Source organism: Pollicipes pollicipes, unplaced genomic scaffold (assembly GCF_011947565.3).
Source record: "Pollicipes pollicipes isolate AB1234 unplaced genomic scaffold, Ppol_2.1 Scaffold_3087;HRSCAF=3621_pilon_pilon_pilon, whole genome shotgun sequence".
Lineage (NCBI taxonomy): Eukaryota > Metazoa > Arthropoda > Thecostraca > Pollicipedomorpha > Pollicipedidae > Pollicipes > Pollicipes pollicipes.
Window position 1 is genome coordinate 10,872,435 of NW_023596225.1, and position 12,055 is coordinate 10,884,489.

At 52.4% G+C, this 12,055-nt stretch overlaps 1 protein-coding gene across 1 annotated transcript in view; it reads left to right on the forward strand.

Moving 5' to 3' along the window:
• Window positions 1-12,055, forward strand: part of LOC119089366 (uncharacterized) — a 116,961-nt gene that overhangs the window by 84,996 nt on the left and 19,910 nt on the right. Inside the window, exon 2 of the mRNA XM_037212036.1 lies at window positions 10,568-10,751. Within this exon, the coding sequence (XP_037067931.1) occupies window positions 10,568-10,751 (184 nt within the window). The remainder of the gene's footprint in view (window positions 1-10,567; window positions 10,752-12,055) is intronic.

Sequence of the window (12,055 nt, forward strand, 5' to 3'; positions counted from 1 at the left end):
ATTGCACTTTAAACCACGGCGCTACATGGTATAAATAAGTTGCTCTTGGTCCTCGACCGCTATTTGACTGTTAACAGTATCAACATTTGGAACATTCTCCGGAAGTGCCTGACAAAGGCTAGGGGGAGTAGGGTTGATACCAAACGGAGGTACGCGAGGCCCGAGCCACCTGCTGCAGCTGTTTTTAACATTGTGCTCGCATGGCATTGGCAAATATCAAGCAGTGTGCACAATTTGACAACATGCCTGCACATAATTCCGTCATCGGCCCCGCCCATTGAAGCAGTGAGGGGTCATGACCGAGCAAACAGCTCCCAGTGGCGTCTGGTCAGGTACAAACATAGCGCGTGTATGAGTTATATCCCAACCTTTCAGGTACCCTTACAACATTCACTGAAACACAAAATGGTATTATACCCGAACCTCTCAGGTACCAATAGAACATTCACTGAAACCCCAAATGCTACTATATCCGAACTTCCCAGTTACCCTTGGAACATTCACTGAAACCCCTAATGTTATGTCCAAATGGCACATGTGGCCGTATGTGATAAACGGGTGCTGAACTGGAGCACGTACGCCAAGAACCAGCCTACAAGCGGCTTACAGTGCTCCAAGAACCCGCGTACCAAATTGCAGGCACGTTGCAAACGCGCTCTATGCCAGTGATGTAAGAGCACAAATTGTTTGTACGTACATCGGACCCGAGGCACTTAATGGAGATAAGTTATAAAAACATGTGCGCTTGTACATTGGTCGTGTGCAGCATTGTACCAGGTGTTGCATCCTATACCCCCCCCCCCCTCCCCTTCGTCCTCACAGTCCACTAAATATATAAGGACGTCCCGGCCGTCTGTGCCAGTCACGGCCTCGACATTTACATCATTCGGTGCTCAGCGCAGATAACGATGTCACTGAAATAGTTCGTAAAATAAATGTACTGCATTCCATGCACGGCACATCTTCCATTCAACGGGCCCGTGGCACCGGCGGAACGGCTGAGCTGCACGCAGGACGAGAGGGCACTGACCTCCGCACCGCGCAGCACCGGCTTCGGCTGCTTGACTTGTACTGTGCTCTCTGACAGCACCAAAAAACTCGACTAGTGGCAGCCGCAGCGCGAGACATTGGCCACCTGAGCTAGTTTTGCTGCGGAACGCGGGCGAGCACCTGTTAGCCCATCGAGCCATCGACCCATCCCTCTGTAACGGCGTGACGTGTCCACAGTGGGCAGCCATCCACGCGACCAGCTTGGCGGTCGTGGTTCCATGCGGGACCGATGCGCAGGTGCCCCAGCTTAAGCTTATGCGCACGCCTGATGGTCGGGTCGTTCCCTCCCCCCCCCTCCCCCCCCCTCCTCGACAGACCTAAAGTCACACCCGAGGCTGGGAAGTTTACTTCTGACTGAAGAGCAGGCAGCTGCCGGCCGCGGCGTCCCATGAGAGAGCCTAAGCCGTAGCCCGGGCTCATCTTCTCTCCTATTCAGTCACGCGCGCACCCGGCCTCGGCACCTGCCACTTGTACAGGCGCCGAGGCTGGGTGCCATGTGCCTCGCCGCGCCGCCCAGGTGTGCTTGTCTGCATACCTGGCGGGCGCGGCACGTGGCACGGGTCGGGTGGCGTCGATCACTCCGGGACCGGGCCTACGATCTGCCCGCCGAGCTGCCGCATTCAGCCTGCAAGGTTCGGGGGCTTAGATTCGTAACTTTAACATGACAGACCAACCGTTCGCCCAGTCTGGGCAGTCAGGGAATGACGACGGAGCGCCAAATCTGTGACGTCATAGAAAGCAAATAGCGCACCGCGACCATTTGCAGCACAGCTACCGCCGATAATACAGGGTTTCCGCGAAGCGGTGATGTATGCCCACAGCGGGGAGGCGAGCGTGCTAAAGTGCAAGGAGGGGCGGCAGTTTGGTGACGATTGTCCGGCCGTTTGGGCGTAGTGCGCCACAAATCGTGTGCGTACAAATGGACAGGCACACAGCAACACAGACAGACATACAGACAGATCAAAAGATTCTTAAACATGCGGTGCTGAAGCTTTCCTAACGTCACCTAAAAAATAAAACGTTCAGCCGCTGGAAGCGGGCAAGGCATGCCTTGAACTCTTTTGATTGTTACACTCATTCCACGTACACGGACGTCTCACCAATTCATACATAAAGATGCCATAGGCTTTTAGTCTCTGGGTCGGCTCTCCACAGCAATTATCTGAGCGACCTAGCCCCACTTCACTGGGGGCGTACCGGATAAAGTAGACAGCTATCTTTCCTCCAGCCAGCAAAGTTCAATATGCGCCTCCAATCTTGAGCGCGGGCCAACAGTCGGACCTGGCAAAGCTCCTGACAAGCCCACCCGGCCGGTAGGCAAGCCAGAATGGGACTTTCGAAAAGACTCAACACAAGTGGTGCAAGGAGCGCAACAGGCCTCTGATTTATGGATACCAATAATGTGTTATCTTGATCAGGCTGCTTTAAAAATGGCCGCTGCTATAAACCGTGAAGAATGCGAGGGCTTACAACTTGCATTTCTTACATCAAGGATTATTTTAACGTGGCGGATAAAACTCGCTGTACGTGTCAAAACCGTAGTCACTTACCACTTTTTGTATGTTAAATATTGTTGTGCAACATTTTGGGGGTATTCCAAAGGTGAGAGGGCATAAAAGGTTGAGTGCTTTGCCGAGCAACATGAAACTTTAGCACGGGATTCTCTTATAGCTGGACTCCTTGCCGTGTGTGAATGCGGGATCTCGCGGTTTTAATCCCGTGGTAAATCAGCTCTTTAAAGTCTTCAGAATCAACAGCACGTGTCATATACGAATGCGTTTTATACACGAGGGACAAGAGGCAGCATCCGTTAAAAGACTAGTGCAACTCCTGACATCCTGCCTGCACACGATGACTGTAGGAAACCATACATAAGCCCCGCCCCCCCCCCCCCCCCCCCCCGCTTCCTCAGCGGAGAGTGGGATCTACTAATTGCTCCTGTGTCGGCTCGCCAACACATATGCTTATGACTCTCGCCCAAAAACGTACCGCCTTCTGCGAAAACCGTCTGAGAGGTGCCAAGGTCTGGCACATTATCATAAATGACCGAACCGAATTACTATATCAAGCCAATTGCAATCAGCGTCAGTCATTCGTGTGAATCGTGCTGTTGAGGCCATTACAGGCTGCCAGCGGTCCGTCGGGCCGGCTCGGTCGTGCATTATTCAGGGCTCTTTCGCAGGCCGGCTCGGCGACCGTCCGCGCAACGGTAATGATCGTTGTCGGCCGGCGCGCACTGTCACGCCAGCAGCCGTGGCACCAACCGCACTGACCGCCGGCGCGGCTGCACTGACCGCCGGCGCGGCTGTGACACCAGCCGCACTGACCGCCGGCGCGGCTGTGACACCAGCTGCACTGACCGCCGGCGCGACTGCACTGACCGCCGGCGCGACTGCGCTGACCGCCGGCGCGACTGCACTGACCACCGGCGCGGCTGCACTGACCGCCAGCGCGGCTGTGACACCAGCTGCACTGACGGCCGGCGCGACTGCACTGACCGCCGGCGCGACTGCACTGACCGCCGGCGCGGCTGCACTGACCGCCGGCGCGGCTGTGACACCAGCTGCACTGACCGCCGGCGCGACTGCACTGACCGCCGGCACGGCTGTGACACCAGTTGCACTGACCGCCGGCGCGACTGCACTGGCCGCCGGCGCGACTGCACTGACCGCCGGCGCGACTGTGACACGTCAAGAGTGCCGGATGCCACCACCGCCGGCTGTGACACCAGCTCGCCCTCGTAGCAATGGCGACGACCCCTGACGAACCCGATGTGGTTATAAATATAAATGAACGACTGTGGCTGTTTACACCGTCCACTGTCTTTTACCTTAACAACACGTTTCCGCTCTATGCTTTACTTAGGCCGTTTTAGCGTATGGATATCTGCCCAGTCAGGTCAAAAGAAGTTAAATTAAGCTTTGTCGTTTCGTAGAAGGAGGTCATCCGAAGACCTGCTATTGGCTTGATTAAGCTTGATAAGGCTTGGTTTGGAATTACCTTGCGGTTGTCACTCAGTGGAAATGATGTCATGGATTTTCACAAATATAACAGCATGATTCTATATACTCTGATTGACTTGAATCGGCCTGGCCCTGCCCTTAAATGAGCCTTGGGCCACTATTGACACCGTCCATCCGCTCGACATGCGACACAGCGGTCTAGGGGCTTGTTCTAGGTCAGCTGCAACTTTTGGGTGAAATATTTGAAACAATCAAGGTTTAGACTGGGCCTCTGCATCGTATTGATTCTAGGAACAGCGAATGCGCTAAGCAGTGCTTGTTACGTGGACCTGGCCTAAATATCCGATTGTGAAATTGAATGGCACACCTTTAGAGCTGTAATGTCAGAATTTGCCCAATAGGACCTTGGTATGAAATGAGGTTTGAATGGCCATGGCCGTTGAACACGAATGATATGCAAGCCCTTCCGCCTCTTCATAAACATTGCATGACATAATCAGTCCATGCGGCACTGAGACCGCGTCGCAGCACAATTTTATATGTATTTTTGACACGCTGACCTTTTTATAACGGGATCAGATCTCAGCAAAAATATTAATAGAAAGCTAACATATTCAGGCCAGGTGAAAGGGGGTCCAGACGTAGGTAGCACATGTGTCATGATGACCTAATCAAAGTTTGAGATTTGCCTGAAGCGACATGGGCTGCACCAACATCCATACAGATAAGCTTATCTCCCTCTATCGGTGCTGTATATGCTGTCGCTCGGTTTATGCGGGATGCAGCCAAAATTCGGTGGGATGGTAGGCGTTTGATGTGCCTGTGGGTGAGGGTGTCTTGTGCGCTTTTGTTCGTAACTGATCCAAGCCATCCAATCAGTCGAGTCCCTGAAGTGGGCGTTTCACGTGGTACGACAGACAGCGATTACAGCGCATGCACGGAACATGTACGTACATTGTGCATTGTACATCGTGCTTGCTGCAGAAAAGACCATACACAAAGGCCAACGATACCGCGTTGCTGGTACTTACAGCCACGCCACTAAATGGCAATCCATGCATTGGAAGCATGGTCGCACTGTCTGGTCAATAATTGGGATGGATTATCGGACTTCTAAGAGGCCCCCTACATCTCTGCCATGCATTATTCCGCAGTAGCCTTGTATTAAATGTGCAGTAGAAACAAGAAGCAGACGGAAACATCAGCCAATATTCATAATCAATGCGCCGCTACTGCCGTGGATACAGGACGAGCGTTGCTGCGAGCGTTCGGTGCTGTATCGTCATGGCGCATGTGGAGGCGGGTGCTAGTGTTTCCTGATGACACCGACTGTACAATATTTTACCACCTTCGGAGCTGCTTCTGTCTTGTCCTGCGTAGAAGGTGACTCCATTCGATCCGAGCCGCGGTCAGCCGAGCCCAGTCGTCTGACGGCAGCTGCACGGCCAGCAGGTCAGCAGGTCAGCAGCAGCACAGGTGAACAGGTCAGCCAGCGGCCGCTGCGCCCTGAAGACACGGGACAGGCCGCCTCGCACCGGCGTTGGGCTACCACGGCGCTGGACGCTGTTTGCCGACCACATTTGGGGGCATTCATACGACGCAATCCACCATTATTGGACGTTCAACATGACGCAAATACTTCGACTGCGACATTAGCGTCTGCAAACAGACGCCAGAGTCCCTTGCTAGACGAGGCGGAGAACCGCAGTCGGCTGGCTGTCGCCGTCCGGCAAAACGCATGAAATTGCGCTAATTTCTGAACCAGATATAGACGGCGAACCCAACCCTTGTCGCAGCGTGGTTATTAAGAATCATCTTTCCACCTAGCTTACACAATTACTGGTTGCAATAGCTTCATCGTTAAAGCATGCATGTGAAGTGGGTCGGGTTTCGACCAGTGACGTCGACCTGGTCGAGAGTCACTTTTTGACAAGTGGTTCCTGCCCAGCGCACAGAACTCCTTCTAAACTGCGGCTGGGTCACGTAAGATGACTATTCACAGACTTGTGTGCGATCCGTCCATACTCAACCTGGCACAGTTGACCGTGTTCCGTTCATCTTAACACATCACGCCGCATTTGGTCGCGCAAAGGTGAAATGCTATTACTGGTAACCAAGCACAAAATTCCATTTCGCTAGGATGAAAACGGTGAAATATGCCATACCAGAATCAAACGAAAACGATCGGATTTCTTACGCACCCAGGGAGGCGCTCATCGCATTTGCAATCGTGGCATTCGGTTCTTGCTCATTTAGGAACAAAATTGCAAATACTCGCATAAGAAGAATCCTAGGAATCCCCAGAATCCCCCGCGCAAACGACCAAATTACTACAAAATCAAGTGGAAACCGTAAAAAATAAGGAAACGTGGGTAAGTCAAAGTGGAAAAGCACCCGAAGACCAAAAGTCTACGGGAATATAAGCCAATAGTAAAAACTTAAAGATGGCTTTGGATGACAAGGTACAATAAGGGTTACAAAGACTAGATTAAAGGACATGCTAATTCACCTGCAGAATAATTCGATGGCGCCCAATACAGCGTTATTCAGTCCCTGTTAAAATGGTGGACAAGACCATGCAACGCTTGAGTCACGCCGTTTGCCTGTTTTACATGTTCCATGACAGGGAACGTATAAAACCTCACGTATTTTGAGGTATATTGCGCTTTAGGGGATAAAATGATTTTTGTCGTCGCCGACCGAGCTCAAAACCTCTTAACTGCCACCTGAGGCGAAATAACTTAATACAATTACGTCATGCTATTCTGGAACATTTAAGCGTGCTAAAGGCTCTGGAAGAGCTGTACAAAATTCAATTCCTGGTGATTAGTTTCTAATAGGTTTAGCCCACCCGCATTCATTGAATGGGTTTATGGAAATCAGAGCACACGTTAAGCACCGCTTGTTGCTTGAGCCCTGGCTCAGACAACAAACTCTTCCCGTTAGTCGTGAAATTCCAGATCAACAGCATAATTAGAGATGAAGTTTCATTGTTCCGTAATGCTCGATACGGCTCGTCCTGCCATCTGACGTCCCCTGACGTCATCTGGCCTTGAGCGAGGCCACTTTGACCGGCCGCAGCTCATCCCAGCCAAGGGGAAAATAGCGAGCAGTAGAATGACTCCAACCCATTCCGCCCGGGCTGCTTGGAGCGCCACGGATGCCACGCAACTAGCTAAGCTACCGGTAATAGCCTGTGATTATTTGGGCTTTACGGCTGCGACCACCATCAGTAAGCACGTCATCACACATCGTCATCATCATCATTTAGCGCGGCAGTCAGTATTTTGCGTCCACAATGCAGCGCCGAGTGTGAGAATTACAATAAGGCATCTGGCAATGGCACTACAACCACCTGATGCAGTTAGAGTGCGCCGCGGTAGGGCTGGCGGCGCTGTTTGATGTGACGGGGCGGGGTTGTCTGGGAGGGCTGGCGGCGCTGTTTGATGTGACGGGGCGGGGCTGTCTGGCAGGGCTGGTGGCGCTGTTTGATGTGACGGGGCGGGGTTGTCCGGCAGGGCTGGTGGCGCTGTTTAATGTGACGGGGCGGGGTTGTTCGGCAGGGCTGGTGGCGCTGTTTGATGTGACGGGGCGGGGCTGTCTGGCAGGGCTGGTGGCGCTGTTTGATGTGACGGGGCGGGGTTGTCCGGCAGGGCTGGTGGCGCTGTTTGATGTGACGGGGCGGGGCTGTCTGGCAGGGCTGGTGGCGCTGTTTGATGTGACGGGGCGGGGTTGTCTGGCAGGGCTGGTGGCGCTGTTTGGTGTGACGGGGCGGGGTTGTCTGGCAGGGATGGCGGCGCTGTTTGATGTGACGGGGCACGGTCGCCCGGCAGCTGTCGCGTGGTAGCTGGAGAAGCGAGGAAGCGAGATGACAGCACAGTGGTCGCTGATCGATGGCATCTGTCGTTGCGCTGGTCACACGTACAATCAGGCGAAAGGTCGCTGGCCACAGCATTTTTCAACGAAGTTTTCTAGCCAACTGTCTGCACGCGTAATGCACCGCGCCGTCCTGTGAACGCGACATCGCGTGGCTGCTGCTGCTACGGACGGATGAGTCCGGCGCTCCCACAATGGGATTATGGATCCGACAGGCTTTGGAAATAGACGCAACCTCAAGCTGATGCTTGTCAGATCATACCATCATCTTCCTTGAAGGGATGCTTTCGCCGAAAAGTTTTGCCGTTGACCTGGAAATTCACAACCGGATGACGAGGCAGGAACTCATACAACAAACACTGGTAAGCGTGAACGCTGGTCCGATTATCCATGCTATTAAAGCATCTGGGCTATCTCTTTTAATGATCCAGCCATATATGTCATGCATCCAATGATAACGCCTACGAAAGGCGTGCGATGTTGGAAGCACTGACCTTTTTCTCACCTTGGTTTTGATGCACGCATGCGATACATACCCATATTGAAACATGCATGCCGTGTCACGAACTACCAATCGACCTTCCATCATATCTTGGACCACGGAAGTCAAAGAATGGGACCCTATCAACGATGCCTTCGACACTTGTGACGAGGAAACGTCGCGTGTTTTCGCTAAACACAGAATGGCTCGAAGCCAAAAACAGCTTCGCCGGCTTATTTATTTAACACGCGCACGGCTGGCTGGCTGGATAAGACAGGCTCGGGGGTTGATTTGTCCCCATGATATATAAGAAAGTAAGAGGGCTAGAGAGTGTAAAGCCAAAGAGCAGTGGGGTTCTGCGTAAACTTGTCTGTGAGCACAGCTTTGCGAGTGCTCACAGACCTTGCAAAACCCGTTGTTACCTTTTCTAGAGGCCGTGTTGGTGTGGTACGCAATGTGGTTCGAAGAATTAATGGCATTCAAGCTTAGTGTTATGTTACATTTTATTTTATTCGGTAATAAACGCTTAAGGATGGTATGTGATTGTTTGGGTCAAGCTATATATATATATATATATATATATATATATATATATATATATATATATATATATATAAATGATGCTGAACGTTCCCAGCTTTTCATTTGTGGGGCCTCGCAACACAAGGCAGCCTGAGCTCTGTGTAATCACCGATTTTGTATCGACCTGATCAAAGGCACTTTGGAGAGGCACTTCCGAAGGTTTTTTTGGGTCAGATGCCTCTGCTCTCCGAGGCTTAGTCCGTCGAGACAGGGGAGTTCTGCGTACGAAGGGGTCAAAATGCCTTTCGCTGGCTCCATATCTCGCCATCGAGGTCCCTTGTTTTCCGACAACTTGCCAGTCTCGTTTGCTGGGTTGTTAACGAACTGCTGGGGTGATTTGCCCATCAATTACGGACGGCTCGGTGCGTAACTAACACAATCAGCTGGGCTTAGTTGGCACCAAGGCAGCGCCAAGCCGAGGCCGTTTCGCACGCCCGTCGTGAATATTAAGTCATGCATCTGACGCCGTGTTGCTTGCTCTCTGGAATCGTGCGCCGTTATGATGGTGGTATCACATTACACAGACTCAGCTGGCCGCATAAGCGAGCTGCTGAAATATTGTTCATTGTGACTGGCAAATGTGGGGGAAAGAGAGAGAACCTGAATGATGGAGACCTTGAGCTCTACAGGCTAGAGTGCAGTGAATTGGCGCCGCTTTAATCCAGTTCTCTTGCGGTACGTTCTCTTAATCCAGTCTCTCTTGCGGTATTGTATCGAATGTACGATCGATAAACCCTGTAGCGAGAAGTGCAGGACGTACTTGATTGTAGATACTGACTGGGAGAAGAAAACGAAAAAAACGGGCAAAAACAGACGAGGACAAGAGAAAAGAGTAACTTATTCTCCTTCCTGCTCTGCTCCATTATCTGCTACTTTGCCATCTTTTCCATAAACATCTGCATTCACATCCAGGTGGACCAGCGATTCAATTTTCGCCACAGGGCTCAGCGAACGCCAACTGAATTCCGCTCTGGTGTAACGGCTCTGGCTCTGGCCCCGCACACAAGGGCCTCTGACACAGTTCCGCATCACTCGCTGATCATACACTGTGTAACGTGCCGCAGCCGGTTCTCATCGAGCTCCCAGTCGGCCACTCCACTGGGTCCCGTTCCTTCACTCCTCGGGCCTCCCATCAAAGGGCTAGGGCGGAGCGAGCACTCTCGGGTTCAGGTCGTGCTAATGACATGACTCAGCGAGGACCCTGACACTTGCAGACGGAACGCGACGGCATGGCGTCACCAAGTCTTCAGCTCGGATGTCGGGCTAATGTGAATAACTTGCCACTCGGATACCCGCTGTGTGAGAAATGCAATGGCATTGGCTCCATGAAGATGATTATGCCGCAACAGAGATGACACCACTACGGCTTAGAAAAACACAAAGTGGTATGAAAATAGCGGCTCAACGGACAGTCGTAGGCCCACTGCTTTTTGCCTTCGGATCATGCTGCTTGCAACTTATGTAACTCTCAGAGCTGCCCCAATCGTTCTGGTTCGTGGAGTTGACTCACCCAAAATGCGGTGGCCAACAGGATTCGAACCCACCGCCTCCAGATCTGGATCGCTGACCCCTGAGCCCCTGCCACGCCATAACAGCGCGCTCCCCGTGTCCGCAGGGTCTCGCACGTACGCCGTAGCGGCTGGCGCCAACAGCCCGCCCACCAAGGAGGTCATCAAGCCGGTCACCTTCACCGACGGCTTCTGGAGCAAGCCCTACTTCGACTGCGGCGGCGGCAACATCTGGATGATGACCTACACGGTGCCCTTCTTCGGCTTTGAGAACGGAAGCTACTTCTTCAAGTGAGTCTTTCAGACGTTCGAGCGCACGTCAAATACCCATCGCATTCAGATATGTGGATTGTTGGCCATCGGATCGCCACTTTATTAGCTTGGAACCGGAGAAACTGGAACCATCGGACTCGACACGTTCAGTGTAACCAGTGCCCTGCCATCTCAGGTCAGCTTTCATTGTCACCAGTTTCCCACCATATCAGGCTAACTTTCAGTTAAACTAGGGTTCTTCCATCTCAGGTCATCTTGACGGCGAAAACAAGCCACAAATTCAAGCGTCTTTACTATTTTGCCACGGGTGAAAACAGCGCGTGCGCCAGGGAGTAGACTCATCAGGCACGTTTTTAAGGAAACGCGACGCGCGTTGCACGTAACTTTTATGGTGAGCCCAACTATTGCAGCGGCCATATTGGCGCCCAGGGGCCATGGCGCCACCGACATTCGAATCAGGGCTCCTCACGTGGGAGCTGAAGGGGCTAGCCACTCGGCTATTACAGGGCTCCTCACGTGGGAGCTGAAGGGGCTAGCCAATTAGCTATTACACACAACAACAAAAAAGAGAATATTATAACCGGCTCATCATCTCAGTATGTTAGAAAGAACCGCTAAAGTGGCCGGCCACGGTTTTCAAAATGGCGTTACCCATGCTCCTACTCGATATGACCGTCGCATCTTCTCTGGCCCTACCCCAGTCTTCTCCCGCACTGACGGGTTCAGGGCGAACGGAGCCGTCAGGACGCGTCCTGGCATTGCCGCCAGCGCCTGACCCCAGGTCGGCGTCGGCTGCACCTGTCGTGCATCACGTGACCAGCAGTCGAGTCGTGGCCATTAAGCAATTACTCGGGATTACGGTGGGAGTGCGCCGTCGAACGTCGCCGCCACGTGACGGTCATTGGCGGGGTGGAGCCTCGTTCGTGGCCGCGATTATTGTCGTCACGTGACATCGCGGCGTGACACGTTCCCGGCTGGTGGCGGCAGTGGCGGTGCGGTACGCGCTCTGAGGCTCGAGCTGACCCGTTCACACTGGGGAATGAGTCATATAAGTGACTGGTCTGCTGAAATGGGGATGTCGGATCCGTATAGTGCAGTATATACGCGTATACGTGTATATATATATATATATATATATATATATATATATATATATATATATATACATGACGTGCACGGTTGTATGTTAATATGTCTGTATGTGTGTCTGTATGTCTATATGTATGTATGTATGTTTTTCTGCTGTACGTATGTGTGTATGTACGTAGGTGCTATGATGCTAAATGACCCGCATTTCCTTCCTTGGCATTCTGGGTAGGTTG